This window comes from Osmia lignaria, chromosome 5, assembly GCF_051020975.1.
Source record: "Osmia lignaria lignaria isolate PbOS001 chromosome 5, iyOsmLign1, whole genome shotgun sequence".
Classification (NCBI taxonomy): Eukaryota; Metazoa; Arthropoda; class Insecta; order Hymenoptera; family Megachilidae; genus Osmia; species Osmia lignaria.
This window is the reverse complement of record NC_135036.1, coordinates 11,954,033-11,969,596: the sequence shown is the minus strand read 5'-3', so window position 1 is coordinate 11,969,596 and position 15,564 is coordinate 11,954,033. Positions and strand designations below refer to the sequence as shown.

Here is a 15,564-nt window from a genome sequence, read left to right as displayed (position 1 = left end):
CGGATTCATTTCAAATTCCTTTTAACCGATTCGTGGTACCTAGCTTTGTTCGTTTCAAAAAAAAAAATCGAGCAGTTTGCATTTCATGCTTTACAAAACGTAATTATATGTACATACACCCTCGATCACCCTCGGCGTCTCTCTAGAGAAAATGACGGTCTAAACTAGCGCAGGGGAAGGTGTCCCCGCCACTGGGTATGATACCTCGACACTTTTCTATTCGAGAAAGTAGAAAATTTTCTCAAATAAACAGTTAGTCAGTGACGACAACTTTCGGTGGGCAGAGAGGAACCAATAGTTTCTACATATAATACGGGACCCCCACAGATAAAGGATGCGTAAACGCACCTTAAAGGAAAATTAATAAATAGATAGATAGATAGGTTCGTTAATTAACCAGTAAAATAAATAATGAGTTAAAAACACTCTACGGTACATACCATTTTTCACTGAAATCGTCTGGCGATTTAATAGAATATTTCATAGTAATGGTAATAATCATGGTAATAGAAATGGCAATATAGTAATAGTAGGTAATGGTAATAATAGTGTTTAGTTTGTACGTTCATTGTACATCTTGTTGAATAAAATATTTATTCTAGCTTATTAATAATTATTATCCTTATGAACTAAGGAACCATAAAGCATGCGACTCACCGTTCGCAGATATACTCTTCTTCCGACAGTCAAGTAGGAGGTTGCCTTATAGGAGAAGACGGAAGTCGTGAAGAAAGCCATCAAGGATGTCCAGAAACTCGACAAAATCAAAAAATTCATCTGTAACAAAACAAAAAAGAATTAAGGTTAATTTTGCAAATTATCAATTTTTATTCTAATAAAATTATACATATATGAATTTGGAGTTTATAAAATATTAGCAATAGTAATTAAAAAGAACTCTCAATTATCAAGAGATTGAATTAAAATTAATTAAATAAAGTAATAAGATACCTTCCTTCCCGACCAAGACCAGTCGCCACCACTCGGCATTGTTCGGTATATTCGACTATCGGCCGATACCTAACCAAGAACACGAATAGGTCTAAACAGGAATAAATAATATTACGATACTCAAGAAAGTACGTTATTAAATTAAAAAACAGCAAATTGTGTGAAACAGTACTAAAAACATTCAATAATGTTTAGGAACTTAACGGATATATGTATAAAAGAGAAAATAATTCAGATTTTGCTGTTTCAAGGAACAATTTTCAACTCGCGTATTTTTAAAGAAAACCCCGAATTAATGTCAAAGATCAAGAATTCAGACTTCTCTTCGATGTTTCTTTCTGTTTTTTGTACTGTTAACACCCGATCAGTAATTTAATTTAATATTTGAAGATAATTTAATCTTACCTGTTGCAGACACTTGCCAAACGAACGAAGCTTCGAAGAGGACTGTTACACTCCACCACACTCCGCTCTATGCATCCTTTAACGATGAATCTGATTGGTCTAAATAGGAGGACGCCATGATGGAATGACCAATCACAGGCATTGATAGAAACTTCGAATTGCTTTGAAACTTTAACATTGAAAGAACGGTAAGATTTGTTGAAAATTATCAACGCCATATTGAAATAAGATTAAGATTATTTTTTTCACTTTAAAGCATCGAAATATAAGAAAGAAGATAGAAAAATATATAAGATATTAATGATATTTAATAAATTATTATCATAAAAGCAGAATAAATGAGAAATATGTTATTTTAATTCGTGTCTATATCGACAAAATAGGATATAAATTTTCAGCTTACGCATTTCTGAAGACAATATGAAAATGATGTCAGAAGTCGTGACTCCGGTCTTCTCTTCAACTTTGTCTTCTGTTTCTTGTATTTTTGATTCCTAATACACAATTTAATCACATATGTACCACATAAATACACGAGCTGCGAATGATTGCGCTGTCAAGCATACTAAACGAATGAACTGCGCCCTACAGAAAAAACGAGGAACTAAATTTGTGGTCTGTTTTACCTTTCTGGCGTCTCCCGCGAATGATAAATCAACGAAATCGTAGGTCTCACTATTTTTACCATCCCCTGAGTGCAAAGAATGGCGCTCTGGTCTCTAATTAATTAAATTAATAAATATTTAATAATATATAAATTATTTATATATTTAGGTGTATGCGAAAAGTGACGTTAGTTGGATGCAATAACTAAGATGGCGCTGAAATCAGTTTCATGAAACGTTGACTGTTTTACGGACGCGGAATTCGAAGTTCGGCCTCGATGCTGGCATCTAAAATAAGAATAAAATAAGAAAAATAGGCATTTTACATAGACTAAAAAATTGGCGCCCATCTAGCGGACTTACAATGTTTTTTTTTTATTATTATTATTATTATTATTTAATTATAAACACAATCATGTTCGTACATTTCATTACATCCTCCTAGCGATAAATAATGATGCTTCGTTAAAAATTTCGTCTAGTTCCCAAATGTTTCACCTCTTTGTTCTTATTCTGTTTATCTACTTATTCGTAAATGCTATCAGCAGTAATCTTCGTCGAAACAACTTTATTGTCTATACAAGCATTTTAGAGCATATGGAGAAAGGTAACGTAAAGTACATCAAAGAGAAAATCAGAAGTACGAAAACCGGTGCGTTACTTGGCTAATTATAAGGTAAAGGTACCTGTTTCCGTGTCTCAATAGTGCAATTAACGACCTAATTAGCACCGGGGAAAATGCGAATATTACAAGGATGAGCATAGGGCTAATTAGTTAAATAAAATCACGTCGTATTTAACGATACGCCTACGTTATGTATTTACCACAAGTTACGAACCTCTTCCTATTGCCATTTTACGAAGAATAAAATAGTAAAGTGGATACCGTGTTACATTCCCCTTCCCTCCTCAAGTAATTTACGATACAAAATCTTGATCGATATAAGGCGTTACAATTTTTATTTACGTAATAACGTAAGGACGTTTGGTATTTTGATTATTCATTAGCCTATCACTAACATCGCCACGGTTATATCTAAAATACATAAATATAATTAAAAAGCTAATGTATCGTAGAGTAAATTGCATACCATTATGCTGATTACTTATCGTATATACATATGATTCGTAAGGAATCCAGATAAAACAACCGAAGGAAATACTATTTACCAAAAAATACCTTCTTTTTTTTTTTATATCGATATAAAGATCGATTAGTTTGATTTGTAAAAAATTCGCATGATATCTGAGACCTTGTGTGTGTGTTTTTTTTTCTCCGCCCTCGGAAGAATCTACAATTATTTATTTAATCATATTTCATACCATACTCTGTTGCACCGTTTTATGTTCTTGCAGCAATCAGTTACATCAAATGTCACCTTACGATTATTAAATACTAAATAACATATTAAAATCAAGGAATCAAGCGTGTCCCTTGAATTTGCAGTCTTCTTGTGAATACGAACTATTCACAATTTTGATATACATATTTAAATGCAATATTGTAAAACTTATTAAACACAAGGTTCTACGTAATTTCCCGGAAATAAACCGGTTATGCCATCCATGACCCCTTCCCACCACCCATCATCATTCTTTTTTAGTACATAAATTACAGAACTTTCCTGGAAGCTCAATTCATCCTCCTTGTCCGCGTAATAATCATAAATTGCAACAACTAAAATGGTAAGAATTATTTTAGGTATGTACCGTTTAGAAATTGAAATACGTAAAAGATCGAAATAAGGATGGTGACGTACCTTTCTCGATATAATTCTTCGGTACCCAGCCAGGTAAATCTTCCTCGTCTGGTACGATAGGCATAATAGCGCCACTGGATGGCGTGGGCCTACCGAATTGCGGATGTTCTTCTTGTTCCGGTGGTGGTGGCGGTGGCAATGGTGGGCTACTTGCACCACTACTTCGACTGATTTGATGCGATAGTCTGTGCGGTAAAGTATGATGTCCGGTATAATCCGCCATATCACCTGTTATTCCAACCAACGGTGACGGTGGTGCTGTAATTAAACATTAAACAATGTTAAACCGTTGCGAATTGAATATAAATTAATTGATTAACATAAAAAATTAACGTATACGTTACTTACGGGGCATACTGTTATGTTGTTCCTGCACATATCCTGCTGTTACACTAGGAGGTGCCGGTGGCGGTGTTTGAGGATGACTTTGCAATGGATGAACGGTTCCAACTTGCGGCGGTGAAGTATGTTGAGTTAAGGTATTGGTATGAGCATTGTGATTTGTATTATGAGTTGCGTGAGACGTGGTATGTGCGTGTAAAGGTAAGGTACTATAACCAGGGCCGCGTTCTCTTCTTGGGTGACCCAATGGATAATTAGGAGCATAATGACTAGGAACTTGAGGTGGAGCAACCGCTGGTGGTGTTCTATATTCTCGTGATCCTTTACTCAACGTTCCTGTAGAATGAAATTAATCTGATGCTAGATGCTAGATGCTAGATGCTAAATATTTCTATAAAATGGGAATAGGCGCTTCGTCTCTGGTACTCTTACCAGTTCTTACTGTTTGAGGAGGAGTAGGTGGTTTTGTTGTAGGTGCTGGTCCTACCATGGCAGCACCTAATCCTGAACCGGTAGAAGCTGCGCCTAAACTCTGAACGCTACCCTGGCTACCGCCACGTTGCTTACTTCTAGGAGTACCACCGCTACGCACCCCATGCCCGATATCGTCCAAGATCGTATAATCGATACTTTTTCTCACGTATTTGATCGGTTTCTCAGGATTTGCTGGTGCAATAATCTTGTATTGGCGTACCGTAACTTTATTAGCTGTTAGAACTCCAATTTCTCTTCTAGCTACTTTCTCTTTGTGTATCATAACTGTCTGAGCTATATGATTCATTTGACTCTCCATTCTAGCTAGTTGAGATGTTTGCAAATCCAATAATTGTAAAAAATTATAAGCAAGTGTATTTATTTGATAGGCTACACTGGCCAATGACTGAGTAGTAAAGTTTTTTGTTTCTTCCAACGCTATTCTTTTGTTTTCTGCTTGGAAGTAGTTTGCCTCGCAATAATCAGCAACCCTTTCTAAATTGATATGATTATCAGCAAGGTTGCTCCTTCCTTCGGGTATTTCCTGACCAAGAAATGCAGCTAGCTCCGCCATTACTTCAGAGTCACTGCCTACTCCTGATGATACACAATAAGAACCTGATCCTTAAGAGAACCACAGGACATTTAAATGATTTAAAAATGACACTTTTCAAGAAATTGTAAAAACATTATATTTTATAAATGATATTATGTATTTAAAATGCTTTCGTTAACAAAATAAATAATGTTAATAACGGAATTATCCTATAGAAATTGTATAGAAGTAATTATAAATCTTAAAATTTATATTTCGATTAGATTTTCAACAAAAATAAGGTTATGTAATAAGGTTCCATGCAAATTGATTTAACAAAATTTTCGAAGCGATGAAAATATATAACTATTAAAACCCATCTGTTAAGGTTGTATTAGTTGATCGAGAAAGTGAATTGTACATATACAGATAAATAATAATCGTTCGAAGGGCGGTGTCTTTTATCCAGGGATCAAGATGGAGGCGAAACTCAAATGACTCTATAACATCTTATTGAAAACGAAACATCAAATGACACAATAAATGATATCAAAAAATAGAAAATGAACTAACGGTACTCAGCCATATCGTAACTACCAGCTACTACACCTTCATTAATTCATAATTACCAAAGCTCTCGGAAATTGATAGAAAATAAATAACAATTTATGTTACGTTACGTTACGTTACGTTACGTTACGCGACACGATACTCGATATATGAGCACTATATGTATAAATACGTATGCACTGAAACACTAGCGAACGGTATTCAACACAACAGAGTTTGGTTTACGTTGAAGCATAACTATTCTTGAATTCGATTAAACTTTAAGATAACAAAGATAACAGTTGTTGCACTTATAAAATTCAGTCAAAGATATATTAAATGCTACAAATGAGAAAAAAATAAGGATGCATGAAACGGAAAGAAAACTAACTAGACTTCAACCGTGTTGAAAAAAGGGAATGTTGAGAGCAGATGAGAGTATGAGAGGTGCATACGTAAGTATGTATGTATGTATGTAAGTAAGTAAGTAAGTAAGTAAGTATGCACATATCGAGAGCTCGTGAGAATCGTATCGATTATCTTTTCGAGACATCGAACAATATTACAAAATGCAGTAATTACATTGTAAATTTGCAAAGACCAGTAGGTGGTTGAAATTTGTATTGCAATTGTTATATTAAACGTTAATACATTACGATACGACAAATCAGAATCTCTGTCACATTATCAGATGTTCGAGTAAGCACAACAATTGGTATATTCCATCATTATTGACAATTCAGACAAGTGGAAAGTAGGTTTGCGACAAAGTCGACAACTGATTCTTCAATTGTATACCTCAGGTTCGATCGAATTACGTACCATTATTCGTGATAACTTGGAAAATGACACTTTCTATGTACACATGCGAAATTAAGAAATCGTTGCGAAAAAGTTGATTCGCGAGGAGACAATCGTTATCTCTCGTCAGACTGTTTAACGAATAAATTAAACATGAATAATCTTTTAAAAGAACTAGAAGCTTTGAAAATTGAGGGTGATTTTTCTGAGGAAGGTCTGTGGGCGGCATGCATTGATCTTGTTACTATGAGTTATGTTCCTGAAAAAACCGTCGGTACTAGTCGACCATGCGACGAAAAAGATTTCAGAGAATATAGACAAGTTGTGGACCGAAATTTGCGAAACATTAGGTCTATGCTTGAGCATATTATTTACAGTCGCAACGAGAGTGATGTACAAATAGATTTAGATGCATCGCCAGTTGAAACTTTTACCATTTACTTATTGTTGCTTATCGGGGAACACAATGAAAAGAATGTTTGGAACACAGCAGAATCAGTGTCCGTATCCAAAGATTTGGTTACCCAAATATTAGAGCTGCACGGATATCAAAGCATTTCTCAATTGTTAACGGACAAAGACAATTTAACCACATTATTGTCTATGCTAAGGCATAAGTTACTAAAAGATACTTGGAAAACTTATCCAGCAGCTGTAGCATGTTACAAATGGATTTTATATCAAACCGAGGTTGGTAAAATTATTGGAACAAAAAATGTTATAAATGTAACTTTATATTGAACTATACGTGCTTTTTATGCAGAAACCAACTTTGTACAATCGTATCGGTGATGTGCTTCCAACAGCTCTAATAATTACCGACGACTATGTGCCAGAAAACGTTGTCATAGGTCTTGAATGTTTACACCAGATTATTCAGCATTCTCATTTGGTAAAAATTAACATTGTATTAATTTAACTTAATCATTTGCTTCATTTTAATTGTTTACTTATTCATGTATACGTACTATATGCGTAGAAAAAAGGATTGATCGATACTGGGTACGACAAAGTGATTTTTCATACTCTGGAGCGTTTAACTCATCAGAGAGAAGCCAAATATGTAATATTGGTATACTCGTGCATAACAAGCTTATTAGCTACCGCTGAACATTGGGATAATACATTGAATGTATTTGAAGTACGTTTTAATATATTTAATGTATGTATACCGATTCAAGTATTCATTTTATGATACTATGATGCGTTATTACAGTGGACAAAGCGCGATGATGTTTTAGCTGTTCTATTAGATAATATGGAATTTGAGCAAAATGTAGAACTACGACGTGTTTACATGTTAAGCTTGCCTCAACTTTTAACCAATCTTGGCTGTGCCAAATGGTGTGAAAGATTAACAAGAATAATTTGTGAATATTGTGAACATCATACAGATTTAAAGACATTAAAAGCAACGTTAGATGTAAGTATCTTTACATATTATTTCAGTCACTTTTATTTGCACCATTATCAATTAATTGTTATATTTTAGGCTGCAAAAACTTTCCTTTTGATGTTCCATTTACGCGTAGCAGCCCACTGTGTACCTCTATATACTGCATTCTTGAAGCTACATTTTGATTTAACAGAAACTCCAGTGTTTGACAAAAAAATAATGCAAAATTTAGAGGACTGCATTTGTTTATTATATAAGTTATCTCCAAACGTAGGTTGTACAGTTATGGATGACGATCGAATGCGTTCAGTGATTAAAAATAGCCTGCAAGTAGTGTGCTTAGGTGATACCAAATATTTTCAATGAACGATCCGTGTAAGCCTGTGTTAGAATCTAGTGTAATAAACGAGATGGGCTACATTATTTAAGAAAAAAAACAACATTATTTTTTGTAGTTTCGTAGAATACACTATGATAATAATAAAAGAGTACTTAGCTGGTTTATTTATGATTGAAATATAAATGTATCATACTTTTTATTGTAAAATAAACATTTTTGTTAGAATTGTTTTTCACTTATTTCACTTTTCGTTTATTTAATTACAATAAATTTATTAAAGACGAATATTAAAAAATTAAATGTTATGATACAACATTCCTTGTATCGAATTTCTTGTAAAGAAAAATACACACGTCACAAATTGTGAAAGAAATTTCAGAATAACAACAATAAATCTGTTGATTAGCGGAGAGTTTTTGCGCTTTATAGTAATTAATTTCGTATCATAATAGCGTATAAAGTTACATACATGGTAAGATAAAACAAACTATTATCTGTTCGCGAATAACAACATTTGATATATATATATATATATATATTTTCTTTTGTAGACAGTTTTGTGAAACATGATTTGATATCGTTTACTAGATTATTTAATGTATACCACAGTACAGCAGAAATTCGAGCACGATCATTTCGTATTTAGTATCGACGGAAGGATGTCAGCTTTGTTAATCGTAATATTACTTTTGATAATCGCGTATAAGTTTTACGAATTCCTTAGTTGTATACCACCAAACGCACCACCATGTAAGTTTTCATATGACGGACATTTATTTATTTTTTTCAATTTTTTGTAATACAAAAGCATACACCATAATTTTGTTATTATTATTATTATTATTATTATTATTATTATTATTTGAACATTTTAACAGGTATCCCTCGGTTGCCACTGGGCGGATCTTATTGGTATTTACTTTGGGGAGATTACAAATTTCCACACAAAACTGTTTCGTATTATGTAAAGAAATTTCAATCTAAAATTCTTAGCTGTTATTTAGGTGGTTTCATGGCTGTTATCGCGAATGATTACGAGAGTATTAAAGAAATATTAACAAGGGAAGAATTCGATGGTAGAGCTACTGACGTAGATGTTGTTAAAGCAAGAGCTTTTGGAAAAGAATTAGGTACTTTTTTTTAATTAAAAACGAAAGTATGTACCTAATGAATATACATATTTAAAATCGTATTTTTATAATGTAGGCATTTTTTTCACCGAGGGTTCATTTTGGAAAGAACAAAGAAGATTTGCCCTTCGGCACATGAGAGATTTTGGATTTGGTAGACGACATGATAAATTTGAAAGTGATATGATGGAAGAACTTAATATCCTCGTCGATATGTTAAAAGAAGGCCCTATTAACGACTATGAGAAGGTAAGCATTATATGTATGTATGTACACGTATATGTATACGTATTATGTAATGGACTATGAATGCATGTCTACTTTGAATGATATTTTTGAATTTTCTTTTTAGTCATATCTGAAACATGGTTACGCGTTATTCCCCGATATTTTATATCCATACTCGGCTAACAGTATATGGGATATAATGTTTGGTGACAGATTTAATCGTTCGCAACATCAGAAACTGATATATCTATGTCAAGCTGCTATGAAATTTCAAAGAGGAGGCGACACTACCGGGGCTGCACTTTTTCAACGTTGGTTTTTGAAATATTTCGGCGATATGTTTGGTTATAAAAGCATCATCGATGGAAGTTATCGTATAGCGTCCTTCGTTATGGTAGCGTATTTATTTTCTTTTAACACGGCAAACAATCTCTTAAACTTTCATCATTCTTATAGAAACATATAGAAGAACGAAAACAGTTGTACGATGAAGACATCGGTAGAGGACTGATAGACAGATACCTAAGCGAACTGAAGAAAAATAGTAACGTAATGTCTACTTTTTCGGAAGAACAGCTTATTATTCTTCTCGTGGACATTATGTTTCCGGCTTTATCAGCGGCACCAAGTGCTATTGTGCATGCTATAAAACTTCTTATGCATAATCCAAATGTCTTAAAGAATGCACAAGAGGAAATAGATAGAGTGGTCGGAACCGGAAGACATGTTACATGGGAAGATAGGAAAAAGTATGATTGTAGTACGGTATATACAGTATGTACTGATGCAAAATAATAATAATGATTATTTTTAGTATGCCATACACCGAAGCAATGATACGCGAGGCTCTCAGATACGAAACCCTAACACCATTCGGCGTGATTCACAAAACGATAAAGGATACTACTCTCGGTGGTTTCAATGTTCCCAAGGATACATTAGCAATTACAAATTTAGACGAATTGAATCATGATCCTGATTTGTGGGGTGATCCCGAGAATTTTAGGCCAGAACGGTTCCTCGCGGAGGATGGCCAGCTGGGCAAAGACTTTACGTTCGTTTTTGGATTAGGTACGTACAGAATTTTCCGTATGTTTCAACGATCATTAAAGGTGGAGAAACATCGATACTTTTTAATTTATCTCTAATTAAATCTTTTCTATACCAGTACCGAAATGCTGACACTTTGCAACTTTTCTTCAGTGTATCTCTTCGAGATAAATACGATTCGATTTTATGGTAGGTTAATAAATATATATTTATTTATTTAGTCATTTACTTTCTTATTCATTAGGTCACCGTGTGTGCGCGGGTGAAACTTTTGCGAGATACAACATGTTTGGAGTACTTGCCGTACTGATGCAAAATTTTCATTTTTCATTCGTGGAAGGACAGCCAACATCGCTCGAAGATAAACTACCTGGTTTAATAACCACACCGAAAGAAACCTGGATTAAAGTAGAACCGCGATATTAATCGAAAACTTCTGACTACGCTTACGATTTATTTGACAAAAAAACTTAACAATATCATACAAAGTAGTACGGCGTTATAATAAATAAAAGACGTAAAAGTTAAGCTTTATAAATATAATATTTCTTTACTTCTCATACAACTGTTTCTTTTACATCGTGTTTGAATTTTAATGATACTAATGAATTCGAATGAACTTGATACCATCATAGACACACTGAAAGAAAGGGGAATAAAAATAGTATCATTAATATTATATTTTATATCATTCAGTCCATTTGTATTTTTTACTAATATAATAAAAAAGGATAATTATTTCTATTTCTATCAGTAGTATCATTATTATCCCACATATATGAGATACCATAATAAACTATTAGGAATGAAGTTAAGGTACACTGTATCTAATTTAGATGCTATAAATTTATTTTATAATTTTAGACAGATAGACAAAACTTACATTGAATTGATTAAACACAATTAATTAATATATTCAGATTTCTAGAAACGACTAGAGCGTCGATTGTTTTTTACCATCTAAAAAGTTATCAAACTTTTAAGATGTTCAGTGCTCGTGAAATAAAGATATTGCCATAACGGGGAAGATATGCTTTACTTTTATGTGCACTTACTTAAGTATACACATTTTAATGTTTATCTTCCCAAATTGTCCACTTTTTTTATTATTATTATTATTTTTTTTTTATACAGATCATATATTAATTTTGTTATCTGGTGTAACAAAAATGAATAAAAATTCAATATCATTTTCTCTTTGCTTACTGTATATATAATTCTTACACTTAAAAATATATGTATTAGGTATTTGAAAACTTACAAAGTAAAAACTTGTTGAATTCTTTAGAAAATATAATAAACAATAAAACGTATAATAGTCTTTGTTTCGTTTGAAATATCACCTACGTTAATATTATTGTTGCGCCGGCAAAAATCATCAACTGTTGTTACTTATAATAAAACCGAATTGTACACAATTAAGCTAAATATACATACATATCAGAATTCATTTCAGTTGTTTTAAACTACAGTTCAAGCGGTAAATTCTATACAACCCGTTACAAATTTCCAACATTTTGAACAAGTTGATAAATTTTGCCAGGACATCGATAAAATCACTTAAAAATCAAAGTGTTTGTACATTTAGCTTTACCAATTTATCGGCAGGGCATTGTCTTTTAATATTGTACAAAAGTACTAGAGTAAACATACGCGCAAGTTTGAAGAGCTATAACACTTTTCATCTTTTGCGTACTGAAACTTCTTTAATGGTATGAAATTAACAAGAGGTAAAATCACATTGTACATAGTTCCACATATGTATTTTAATTATTAATTTGTATATTTTACAATTTACTGTCTTGCACATAAACAATAACAGTCTGTTCCTTGTAATTTCTTACGCGAATAACTTTATTCCCTGTGTACCAGAACATATAATCCCAAACATACTAATACTGCATACTTAAATTTAGGATATTCATTCATATATATTGTAACCATTCCCACGTATGGTAAGAAACCCCTTGCTCTACCAACAACATCTTTATGAGTTAACCATAATTGACCAGGAGCGTATAAACCTCTATCGTCAACAGAATTATTATCACCCTTTGTTAGAAACTTAACAGTATTATTTTGATCACCCCTGAAATAAATTAATGTCGTTCAATAATTTAAATCTATGCGCATCAACTGATACACCTATCGCTTCGCGCATTTAATAAATACTTACTTTTCATGAAGTTTTAACACTCTGTGTACAATTGGGATATCCCTCCCTTCAACCTTAAAAACAACAATTTCTCCTACCCTAACAGGTTCATCTTGATAATTGGTTAAAAATAACAAATCCCCCCTATGAAATGCTGGCTCCATACTACCGCTATAACATTAAAATATAAATCCGTAAAGCTATAATTATGCCTAAGTAACGATAAGATGAACAAATTTAACGTTTCTTTGCAATTCAAGGGATATTTTAAATATTCTGCAGATTTAAATAAATCAATCTTTCCAAATAAATACATGTTCATAAAATGATTAGGTTAAGTATTGAAATACCTGAGGACCACTACGATCGGACTTTCGCTGCCTGTTACAACCATCAAGCCTTTCCAGATCATCAGGGCAGATGAAACGATCATACCAAAACTTAATACTTGATACAGGAACTGTTAAAATAAGCAACAATTATGTTTAAATGCATTTCTTTCAATAGACCATATGCGCTCACTTGTAAGCGTCATTGATGATTGAAATGAAAAAAATCCATTTACCTGCCGTTTATTCATTCGCCGTACATCGTCAAATATAGACTGCAACATGGTCACACAATTATTTTCTATGGAAATTAGAATAACCAAGTAAACAAAATAGTTTTGACTATCCTTTGATCGAATACAACCGGTAACACCAGTGTATCACCACGTCACGTAAACAATGAACAAGGAACGTCGGATTCCGACGGTCGGAACAACTGGAACATGGTCGACGCTGAACGAAGAAACGCGGTATCGTTTCAAAGTTGAACGTATTCCGGTCGCGAGTTCCACGCGAAACGCAACGCGTTCTTTAAGATCGGTGTTAAGTGTTGAATTATCAGTGTCAAGTGTTAATAAAAATATGATGCAACACAGGGATGGCTGTTCGTTTCCCGGATCAACGAAAAGGTAAGTACTCACATACAAACTATCAGTTGTAACACTAGGTGGCAATGTGCCTCTTTCAAACGAGACGCATTACTCAAGTATAAAGTTTTTGGAAATATTAATTCTGAAACAATACGTGTATACAATATACGATATATAGAATAAGTTCGTGTTATACATATGACAGAAAACTGCAATATAAAAGAAGATATGTCTATCTATAAAATGTATCTTTCTTCGTCAAGTTTTCAGACTTGAATCGTGCAACGAATATCTCCGGCGCCATATTGACTTCCGCGTCGACATTTTGAAATTGACGATTATGAAGTTTCTCGTCATTAAAAACGCTGTATTTTAGCCCATCCACATTAAAATCAGATCTTTTAATCGAATCACCGCGATTTTCTTCGTCGATACACCATTGAGACACCATTTCTTTGAGTGGTTGTAGATCGTTCGCATTTTGCTGAACTTTTTCCAATTCCTCGTTGCAAAGTCGCTCCACCTCCATCAGTTTCTGCTTGTACGCATTTGCAATCATCTTCCATCGAGTATTGTAACGTTTCTCAGCTTGATTAAACGAGTACTCATCCTGATATTTGGCCAATTTTTTCTCGTATTCGAGTATCGTAAGTTCTCTGAACGTGTCCTCGGAGATAACCTCTATAAAACATCTCACGAATTTAAATACATGTATGTACTTATTTGACGAGTCGTATAATAATCATTTAGTATCCGTTTCTTGTATCAAATTACCCAAAGAATTGGATAACGGCACTTCCGCTGCATAAGCTGCAGCAGCCGCACGCGCAGCTGCAGTTGCTTCTTCCAAGGCTAACGAATCGTTTCTTTCTCGTAAAACTTGCAACTCTTCGTTCTCTTTCTTCAAAAATTCAATTTCTCTTTTAAGTTCTTCCTTCAAGTGACTCATAACATTGCGAAGCGATTGTATCCGTTCCCGAAGAATGTAGCTATATTAAGTAGGAAAATATCTAATGTGTATAAATACATACATATAAGCAGAGGAAAGAATTCAAATTAAATGTAACTTTGCCACCAAAACTTAATTAACAAGAAGAAAATTTGTTTGAAAGTTTTCCTTGTATCAAAGCTTTAGTGGTGACCTCTGGTGGCCAGAGTTAAAGACACGACACGCATACCCGGTGTGTGTTTCAAACTTGTTTTCTTCGAAAACTAAGCCTACTAACAAAAAAAAAGAAGATATTTCGTATAATTTTCATTCAGTTTTTCACGTAGAATTACAATATTTATCCATTTTGAAACAGTGTGCAATACTTTAGTTGTTTATCCTCACGATCATCCTGCGTTGACTGTGCACCTTCCAAACGATAAGGTGAGTCTTCCGGTTGTTCCAAAACAGCCGAGAGTTTTTCTAATGAATTCTCGTTATCTTGATCAGCCTCGAATGCAGTAGGTTCACAATTTAATACATTTCTAAGATCTAGATTTAATTCGAAGCTCGTTTTATCCTTTTCCTTGCATTCGTCATCCAACGACTGTTTACATTCATTGACGATGGTTTGCAACTGGTTTCCGCTGTTGCTCGAATTTGTTGAAACTTCCGACGAGGATACGTGTACGTTCTCCATTTAATCGTTTAATTTTCACCTCGTCGTTATACGATATGTATAAATAGTTTCCGAGCAAGAGTAACCGGATGGTTTTCGGAATTTAACAACCTAACTGATTGAAGTTATTCTCTTTTGCTGTCCACGCATTGATAGTTTATTGTTATTTTCTTTTGTGGTACATACATAGTACATAGTAAGTAAATAAGTACTTACATATCAAATACAATCTAATTTTATTACATACAATTATAATTATAACTTTACGATCGTATAGCGTGGTTTAAAATATTGCAATGATTATTCTTTGAAATTAT

The 15,564-nt window shown here is 33.5% G+C and overlaps 6 protein-coding genes and 1 long non-coding RNA gene across 20 annotated transcripts in view; 3 read left to right on the top strand and 4 right to left on the bottom strand.

The window, feature by feature from the left end:
- The window catches only part of LOC117605030 (disintegrin and metalloproteinase domain-containing protein 10), a 142,904-nt gene extending 140,688 nt beyond the window's left edge, over positions 1–2,216 (bottom strand). For 2 of the 6 annotated variants that reach the window (XM_034325804.2, XM_034325806.2), the window contains exons 1-4: positions 1,760–2,206; positions 1,357–1,525; positions 952–1,042; positions 658–777 (exon numbers count right to left, since the gene is read on the bottom strand). The gene's annotated coding sequence lies outside the window, so the exon portion shown is untranslated. Of the gene's footprint in view, positions 1–657; positions 778–951; positions 1,043–1,356; positions 1,526–1,759 lie in introns of all 6 variants that reach the window. The other 4 variants (XM_034325809.2, XM_076688282.1, XM_076688280.1 and 1 more) reach the window with 4 other exon arrangements.
- Positions 2,217–3,103: 887 nt separating this feature from the next.
- Positions 3,104–6,313, bottom strand: Abi (tyrosine kinase Abl). 4 transcript variants are annotated; one of them, XM_076688286.1, is made up of 5 exons: positions 6,013–6,313; positions 4,496–5,161; positions 4,070–4,399; positions 3,722–3,979; positions 3,104–3,639 (listed from the first exon to the last, which is right to left on the bottom strand). In XM_076688286.1, exons 1-5 carry the CDS (start codon positions 6,128–6,130, stop codon positions 3,476–3,478), a joined length of 1,536 nt encoding a protein of 511 aa, XP_076544401.1. In that variant the 5' UTR covers positions 6,131–6,313; the 3' UTR covers positions 3,104–3,475. The 4 variants fall into 4 exon arrangements, with proteins under 4 accessions (XP_076544401.1, XP_076544402.1, XP_034181265.1 ...); XM_076688287.1 differs by having other exon boundaries at positions 4,496–5,134; XM_034325374.2 differs by lacking the exon at positions 6,013–6,313 and adding an exon at positions 5,646–5,791 and having other exon boundaries at positions 4,496–5,134.
- A 262-nt stretch (positions 6,314–6,575) lies between these two features.
- Positions 6,576–8,383, top strand: LOC117604854 (TELO2-interacting protein 2). The gene is made up of 5 exons (XM_034325375.2): positions 6,576–7,112; positions 7,186–7,314; positions 7,402–7,563; positions 7,639–7,845; positions 7,915–8,383. The coding sequence occupies exons 1-5, from the start codon at positions 6,576–6,578 to the stop codon at positions 8,182–8,184; spliced, it is 1,305 nt and encodes a 434-aa protein (XP_034181266.1). The 3' UTR covers positions 8,185–8,383.
- A 371-nt stretch (positions 8,384–8,754) lies between these two features.
- Cyp304a1 (Probable cytochrome P450 304a1) lies at positions 8,755–11,314 on the top strand. Of its 3 annotated transcripts, none has more exons than XM_034325371.2 (8): positions 8,755–8,908; positions 9,037–9,070; positions 9,152–9,288; positions 9,365–9,537; positions 9,641–9,910; positions 9,973–10,265; positions 10,331–10,587; positions 10,811–11,314. In XM_034325371.2, exons 1-8 carry the CDS (start codon positions 8,755–8,757, stop codon positions 10,990–10,992), a joined length of 1,500 nt encoding a protein of 499 aa, XP_034181262.1. In that variant the 3' UTR covers positions 10,993–11,314. The 3 variants fall into 3 exon arrangements, with proteins under 3 accessions (XP_034181262.1, XP_076544400.1, XP_034181261.1); XM_076688285.1 differs by adding an exon at positions 10,685–10,755 and having other exon boundaries at positions 9,037–9,288; positions 10,811–10,879; XM_034325370.2 differs by having other exon boundaries at positions 9,037–9,288.
- twr (signal peptidase complex catalytic subunit SEC11 homolog C twr) lies at positions 10,810–13,464 on the bottom strand. Its single transcript, XM_034325380.2, has 4 exons — positions 13,287–13,464; positions 13,072–13,181; positions 12,743–12,892; positions 10,810–12,655 (listed from the first exon to the last, which is right to left on the bottom strand). The coding sequence occupies exons 1-4, from the start codon at positions 13,332–13,334 to the stop codon at positions 12,421–12,423; spliced, it is 543 nt and encodes a 180-aa protein (XP_034181271.1). The 5' UTR covers positions 13,335–13,464; the 3' UTR covers positions 10,810–12,420.
- Positions 13,465–13,545: 81 nt separating this feature from the next.
- LOC143305305 (uncharacterized) overlaps positions 13,546–15,564 on the top strand; it is a 158,166-nt gene continuing 156,147 nt past the window's right edge. For all 4 annotated transcript variants that reach the window (XR_013062176.1, XR_013062175.1, XR_013062173.1 and 1 more), the window contains exon 1: positions 13,546–13,679. This is a non-coding gene — a long non-coding RNA (uncharacterized LOC143305305). The remainder of the gene's footprint in view (positions 13,680–15,564) is intronic.
- On the bottom strand, positions 13,820–15,383 carry LOC117604855 (uncharacterized). Its single transcript, XM_034325376.2, has 3 exons — positions 14,955–15,383; positions 14,415–14,629; positions 13,820–14,321 (listed from the first exon to the last, which is right to left on the bottom strand). The coding sequence occupies exons 1-3, from the start codon at positions 15,266–15,268 to the stop codon at positions 13,873–13,875; spliced, it is 978 nt and encodes a 325-aa protein (XP_034181267.1). The 5' UTR covers positions 15,269–15,383; the 3' UTR covers positions 13,820–13,872.

What these genes read in the sequence shown, in the direction of transcription:
- twr (XM_034325380.2), bottom strand. Translation starts at nt 13,334, where the DNA reads ATGTTGCAGTCTATATTTGACGATGTACGGCGAATGAATAAACGGCAG. An exon ending in GGCGAATGAATAAACGGCAG is followed by an intron (nt 13,182 to 13,286) that starts GTAAATGGATTT and finishes TTATTTTAACAG; the next exon opens with TTCCTGTATCAAGTATTAAG. An exon ending in GTGTTAAAACTTCATGAAAA is followed by an intron (nt 12,656 to 12,742) that starts GTAAGTATTTAT and finishes AATTTATTTCAG; the next exon opens with GGGTGATCAAAATAATACTG.
- Cyp304a1 (XM_034325370.2), top strand. Translation starts at nt 8,755, where the DNA reads ATGTATACCACAGTACAGCAGAAATTCGAGCACGATCATTTCGTATTT. An exon ending in ACCACCAAACGCACCACCAT is followed by an intron (nt 8,909 to 9,036) that starts GTAAGTTTTCAT and finishes ACATTTTAACAG; the next exon opens with GTATCCCTCGGTTGCCACTG. An exon ending in CTATTAACGACTATGAGAAG is followed by an intron (nt 9,538 to 9,640) that starts GTAAGCATTATA and finishes TTTTCTTTTTAG; the next exon opens with TCATATCTGAAACATGGTTA.
- LOC117604854 (XM_034325375.2), top strand. Translation starts at nt 6,576, where the DNA reads ATGAATAATCTTTTAAAAGAACTAGAAGCTTTGAAAATTGAGGGTGAT. An exon ending in GGATTTTATATCAAACCGAG is followed by an intron (nt 7,113 to 7,185) that starts GTTGGTAAAATT and finishes CTTTTTATGCAG; the next exon opens with AAACCAACTTTGTACAATCG. An exon ending in CATTAAAAGCAACGTTAGAT is followed by an intron (nt 7,846 to 7,914) that starts GTAAGTATCTTT and finishes GTTATATTTTAG; the next exon opens with GCTGCAAAAACTTTCCTTTT.
- Abi (XM_076688286.1), bottom strand. Translation starts at nt 6,130, where the DNA reads ATGTGCATACTTACTTACTTACTTACTTACTTACATACATACATACAT. An exon ending in ACAACATAACAGTATGCCCC is followed by an intron (nt 3,980 to 4,069) that starts GTAAGTAACGTA and finishes GTTTAATTACAG; the next exon opens with CACCACCGTCACCGTTGGTT. An exon ending in GAAGAATTATATCGAGAAAG is followed by an intron (nt 3,640 to 3,721) that starts GTACGTCACCAT and finishes TTACCATTTTAG; the next exon opens with TTGTTGCAATTTATGATTAT.
- LOC117604855 (XM_034325376.2), bottom strand. Translation starts at nt 15,268, where the DNA reads ATGGAGAACGTACACGTATCCTCGTCGGAAGTTTCAACAAATTCGAGC. An exon ending in CGTGAGGATAAACAACTAAA is followed by an intron (nt 14,630 to 14,954) that starts GTATTGCACACT and finishes TACTTAATATAG; the next exon opens with CTACATTCTTCGGGAACGGA. An exon ending in GCCGTTATCCAATTCTTTGG is followed by an intron (nt 14,322 to 14,414) that starts GTAATTTGATAC and finishes GATGTTTTATAG; the next exon opens with AGGTTATCTCCGAGGACACG.